General features: G+C 52.0%; 1 protein-coding gene across 1 annotated transcript in view; it reads left to right on the plus strand.

Moving 5' to 3' along the window:
- LOC146870320 (uncharacterized) overlaps positions 1-1,671 on the plus strand; it is a 31,076-nt gene extending 29,405 nt beyond the window's left edge. Inside the window, exons 3-4 of the mRNA XM_085599663.1 lie at positions 200-470; positions 1,234-1,671. Of these exons, the coding sequence (XP_085455789.1) occupies positions 200-470; positions 1,234-1,346 (384 nt within the window). The 3' untranslated portion in view covers positions 1,347-1,671. The remainder of the gene's footprint in view (positions 1-199; positions 471-1,233) is intronic.
- The last annotated feature ends 4,329 nt before the right edge of the window (positions 1,672-6,000 follow it).

Below are 6,000 nucleotides of genomic sequence, written 5' to 3' on the forward strand. Positions count from 1 at the left end.
CAGGGACTGTGTTCCCCCTCACACCTGCATGCTTTAACATCAGCTTTTCCCATGCAGGTGTCCATGTGAGCTGTACTATAGTCTCTGATTGACCTATCGTTGGATATGTGATGATTTTGTATCTTGCTGCTATACCGATAGATGTCGGTACATGACACTGTCACTGATCATTTCCCCCTCTTGTCTCCCATGCCTGCAGCTCAAGGTACACCAGCGTAAGGCCTTGTGGAGGGCCATTGCAGCGAAGGTGCGAGCCCTGGGGGTCTCAAACCGACGGTGCACCCACTGCCACAAGAGATGGGACGACATCAGCCGGCTGGTAAAGAGTGTGGTGGAGATGACCTTGGGGCTGCTTCCTCGCACTGGGCGTCTGGCACGGCGCAGCATAACACCACTAATGGGGCGCATCTTCGTGGTGATACAGCCTGGGCTTCATGCACGTTTGAAGGAGCATCAGCAGCAAGCCAGGGGTGAGCATTTGGGGAGTCTGACTTTGGCTGGGAGTGGCTGCATGTGTACAGAGCCTGTGCCAGCGCTGGCCTATGTGATGTTGGTAGTGTGATGCTGTGGCATGTAAGTGGCTGCTGGTCTAGGTGCCGGTGGCATGCATTTGCCCTACCTGTACTTAGAAAGGTGATTTGGATGCTGTGCCTTCACATTACATTCTGCGTTGTGCTCTTCAGGTTTCTTCTGCATTGGGGTAGTCTTGGGAATCCCATGGAAGGGAACGGCAGTGTGCCCGATCTGACTGTGCGTACATCAATGCGTCCATTGCATGCACCCACATTGGGGAGGCCTACACATCTGACAGCAATGTGCACCATTCTATTGTCCCCAAGGTACGACATGGTGGGTGGCATGGGCTAATGTCCATTATGGACTGTCATGTTGTAGTCTGGGTCTGTGTTGTCCCCTCCTGTTCCATCCAGATCTGTCATTGGCAACAAGTACTGTGCCCCCATCATGTCCCTAGGTGTGCTCAGAGCTAGTTGTGTGTCTGTTTGAACAGAGCCACAAGCAGGGTGTTGTGCTGTTTGGTCATCACATGGCTCACTCATGCCTGAGATTCCAGTTTCCACGCACTGCTTGAGTCAATATAGTGAGTTGGCATGATGAGATTGCACAGGGTGGTGTGCAACATGTAGATTTGGTCTTCTGTTGTGATGCATTGCTTGCATATGTTTGTTCTGTTGCTGTCACTGACCTGACCCTACATCTCTCTCTCCCATGTAGCATCACCTGTGGTCACGGAGGGACAGGAGACGGATATCAGTGGGGGTGCCCAGGAGCCCACTGACACAGATATCACCAGCGTCTCAGAGGGGGACAGGAGTCTGCTGGAGTAATCCCAGCCTGAGACGCTAAGCACCACATCATCCGATGCCAGCGGGGATGCATCCATGTTAGAGGGCACAGGGAACGGGGACTCTGCATCGACTTCCACCACACAGCGGCCATTGCCCACCCTCCCAGCCACTTCCTCTGGTGCTGCCTGTGTCCGCCTCAGTAAGAGAGGAAGTGTGTCCTTCACCCCTGGTACCCCTGCTGCCATCAGTGCTGAGTCTGTGGACCTTTTGCGCCAGCTGTGTGTAGGCCAGACAGCTCTCCTCAATGCCTTCATTGACCACGACAAGAAATTGGCCCAGGTGGTTGCTTTCATGGAGGGCATACATTCCGACGTGGGTGGGCTGCACCGGACAGTCCAGGCTTTGTCATCAACAGTGACGTCTGCCCTGCAACAGGCACATACTCACAGTCCAGCTCCGGTCCTTTTGTCCACCCCCCTGGCAGTGGGCACGTCTGACGATAGTGACCACGGTCCACATACCTCAAAGTCACGATACAGCACACGAAGCACACAGCAGCAGCAACACAAGCGGTCCCGGGCGCAGACCCCATCCCCACAAAACACCAAAGGCACCCCAGAGCGCAGGGAGAAAAGCCCGTCAGGCGACACCAGTGAACAAAAAGCACAGCAGTAGACCTCAGGCACACATGCCTCAGTGGCATCCCCATTCAAGGACACTCCTGCCCCTAAAGCATCGCGCAAAGAGAAGCAAACAGTGTCTGTGCCCACCAAGGAGGTGGTGCATGCCAAGGGTACACCTAGGAAGGGCTCCAAGGCAGAATCACCAACCACCTCGACTCCCATTCCAAGCCCAGTGAAGCAGGGGCCGGAGGGCACTGTAGGGGTAACACCTAGTAAACAGGGGAAAGGGGGCAGAGCCGAAGCCAGGCAAAGTGTTCCGCTGGGTCCAGCACATCACCAGAGGGGTTGCCAGCACCTGCACCAGCTGTCGTGGCGAGTGTGCCTGTTGTGCCCACACCACTTCCCATTGATCCACAGTCAGTCAAGCCATTTAGGATCCCCAAGAAGTGGAAGGGCACCCCTCCACAATCTCCCAGCCACACCGTGTCTCCCGTCTGCATGACTCCACCTCCACGTGCCACTACACCACCTGGTCCAAGCAGCCCTCTGGCTTGCCAAGCCACTGATAGCTCTACCTCAGCTGTTCCGCTCTCTCCCCCGTCAAGGGCCCCGACAGTCCCCGAGACAGAGCCAGCTCCCAGTCCGCCTGACAGCCAAGTCTGAGTGGTAGTCACCCTCACACACCTGTCTCTCACACAGGTGGGCCTGTACTGCACATTGTTGCCCCCTGACTGTGTTTTTGACCATGGAAAGGTACAGTCGCACACATTCCCTGTGCAGCTTCTCATGGACATACTGTGCACCCTGAACTGGTCACTGGCCTTGTTGCTCCTTGCTGTGTTGAACTATTCCCTGTGCAGCTTCTCATGGACATACTCTGCACCCTGAACTGACCACTAGCCGTGTTGCTCTTTGCTGTGTTGAACTACTCCCTGTGCAGCTTCTGATGAACATACTCTGCACCCTGAACTGGCCATTGGCCTTGTTGCTCTTTGCTATGTTGAACTATTCCCTGTGCAGCTTCTCATGTACATACTCTGCACCCTGAACTGGCCATTGGCCTTGTTGCTCTTTGCTATGTTGAACTATTCCCTGTGCAGCTTCTCATGGACATACTCTGCATCCTGAACTGGCCACTGGCCTTGTGTTTTGCCCCCTGCCTGTGCGGCTTCTCATGGACTCAGTCTGCACTTTGTCCTGCCCACTGGCCTTGTGTTTTTCCCCCTGCCTATGCAGCTTCTCATGGACTCAGTCTGCACTTTGTCCTGCCCACTGGCCTTGTCGTTCACTGCTGTGTGCCCCCTGCCTGTGCAGCTTCTCATGGACATGCTCTGCATCTTGTGCCTTGCTCTTTTCTTCTCATGGTACCTATCTGTGCAATATGTGAATAACGACAGTTGCTCCTGTTGTCTATTTTGTCAGTGTACTTACTGAATAAAGTTATTTTGCTGGGTGTAAATGGTTTACTGTGCCACATGGTCTGTGTGGCACTTCAACATAGTCAATGTTTGGGCTCACTTACTCTTTTTTTCAGGGGGGACAGGGTTTTCATTTCTTCTTGACCCAGATACTTGTGTGGGCAATGGTGTCAATTTCGAATGTTAGCAGCAGTCATTTACTTAATTAGTTCATGTTGGCTGTATTGTACACATGTCAGGTTGGGGGGCACTGCCAGCACAGAGTGGGTTTCTGCACACAGTATTGCAGGCAGGCTGGCCAGGGTCATCATGTATGTGTGTTCTTCCTTTATGTGTGCCCAGTGGTGTATGTGTGTGGTCATTTTGTGATGGCCAGTCATCCTAGTCCCACGGCTTACTTTCCATTTGTGCTCTTGGATGGTCAGATAGTGTGCAGTGTGAAGGGGGTGAGTATGTGGGGAGTGTGTGTACATGCCTCTGCACTGTCAACTACACACATGTGTCACCCAAGAGTTGTGTGCCTGTTTTGATTGTTCATCCCTGTGGATGTGGTTGTATGCCCATGTGTGAGCTGTATGTTGTGCACTGTGCAGTGTGTTGGTGTGTGTCCTTGCAGTTCTTTCTGACTCCTACTTGTTGTTTTTGTCACTTGTGAGTATGCAGAGGGTGTTACTGGCAAGTCAGTGTTCTATTTTGTTGCACATCCATGTGTCTGGTGGCTGTTTATGGGGACTGTGCAGACCTGCTGCTCCACACTGCCATTGTGGTTGTGTTTTCTCATGCATTGCTGTCACATGGTGCCTTCTTGCTTCCAGTGTGGCATTTTGTGTCTGTTGTCATTCCATCCCCTATCTGTGCTTCAGCTGCCTACCCATTGTGGGTCTGCACTCCCTCTCTTTGTATATGGTACACTCCTACCATGTCCCCTACTGACATGCAGTACACTTCACTTTGGTGTGAGCTGTCCCCTTGGTTTGTATGCGTGTGTGCCTCCCCATGACTTCATTTGTGAGACTCTGCTTTGTGGTGCAGTTCTTTGGCCAGGGTCAATGTGTCACACAGGGCTTTTCCCCAATGGGTCATGTGTGATGTTCTGGTGCTGTTTGTCAGTCATGGTTGCTCCTATGCAGTTCAACTGTGTGTGCTGCACAGTCCTCTGGTCAAGTTGTTTCCACCTTTGTGTCCCAGACTTGTGAATCTATTGGGTGTTGTGTTGGATGTATGTGTGTTTGTGTTTTTGCTTCACTTCCTGGGTGTGCTGTTGTCTTTGTGCTGTGCTGTATGGTGTTGTGTGGGTTGCTGTTATGTCTCTGATGTCTGTGTGTGTCTGGTATGCTTGGTGTGCACACACAGCTTGTTGTGCATGCAGTGCTGTATGTGTATGTTACCTTGTGATTGCCTGGTGTGAATCCCCTGATGTCCTGCTGTGTTTGCTTTGTGATTGTTCTGCCTGTGCATCTGTTTGTTTGCTGTGGCTGTGTTGTTCTGTGATGGTGCACTTCTTGTGTGTGTTGTGGTATGTTGTCTGTGCATTGTTCCTGAGTGATGAGGTTGTGCACTCCTGTTGCGTCTGTGCTCCCTTTGCCTTTCCCCAGTTTAGCTGCACATGGCATGCCTGTTGTTTTGGCTCTGTGTGTGTTTATGTTGGGTTATGTGTTTGTCTGTTGTATTTGTTGTTTCCACATTTGTGGTGGCATCCCTGTGTGTGTGTGTGTGTGATGTTTGTGGCTGACCCCAGGGTGTGTGGTTATGTGTGTGTGTATTGACTGTCAAGTGTTGCCAGCCTTCAGTGTGTTTGGCACTGGTGTTGTGTGCTGCTGGTGTGAGGGGAGTATGTGTGTAGATTCTTACTGATGTTTGTCAGTCCTGAGGTGTGTAGATGGGTCCTGTGTGTAGTGCTGCTGGTGTACTCCTGTGAAGTAGTTGTATGGATGTGTGGCTATTCACAGTTCGACATCAGGGCCTTCCTTTCATCCTTGTGCCTATACGTGGTTTGCCTTGCTGTCTCCCTGTGTTGTTGTACTGAGCTGTCTGTGGTTTGAGTTCACTCACTGTGCCAGCCATGTGTGCTTTGATGGTGTGAGGGTGTTGTGCTCTGTTCCTTGTGTTGATGTGATGTGCACATGCTTGTTGTGTGTCTCCATGGCCTTCCATTTGTGTGCAGCCCACCTTGGCTAACATATTTGTTGTGCTCCCTTGCTGTTGGCATGTGGGGTGTGTATGTGTGTGTGTCAGTCTGTGGTATGTATGTGGACTGTGCAGGCTGTGTGTCCATTTGGATGTTAATTCCTTGTATGTGTTCATTTGTTGCTTAACCTCATTTTTATTTCCCTGAGTGTGGTGTTGTGGTGGTGTGTGTGTTTCCCTGGCCCTGTGCTACTGTGCTGTGTGTAGTGTGTACCTGTGCAGCCACTCCTGCAGTGTGTGTCTCCATGATTGTGTGTTGTGTGGTGCAGGGTGTGTATTGACCTGGCTTGTTGTGCATGGGGTGCACAGGAGGGGCACATGGCATGTGCCTTCATGGGATGTGCTAGTGTGTGGTGGGAGGGGGTGTAGCCCTGTGGTCTTTGTGCCCTGCCCATGCCTGGCACTGCCTTCTGCATTGTGTACATGTATTTGCTTGTTTTCGCCGCTGCGGTGACCGGGACATTG

The sequence above is a fragment of the Triturus cristatus genome, chromosome 1_1, assembly GCF_964204655.1.
Source record: "Triturus cristatus chromosome 1_1, aTriCri1.1, whole genome shotgun sequence".
Classification (NCBI taxonomy): Eukaryota; Metazoa; Chordata; class Amphibia; order Caudata; family Salamandridae; genus Triturus; species Triturus cristatus.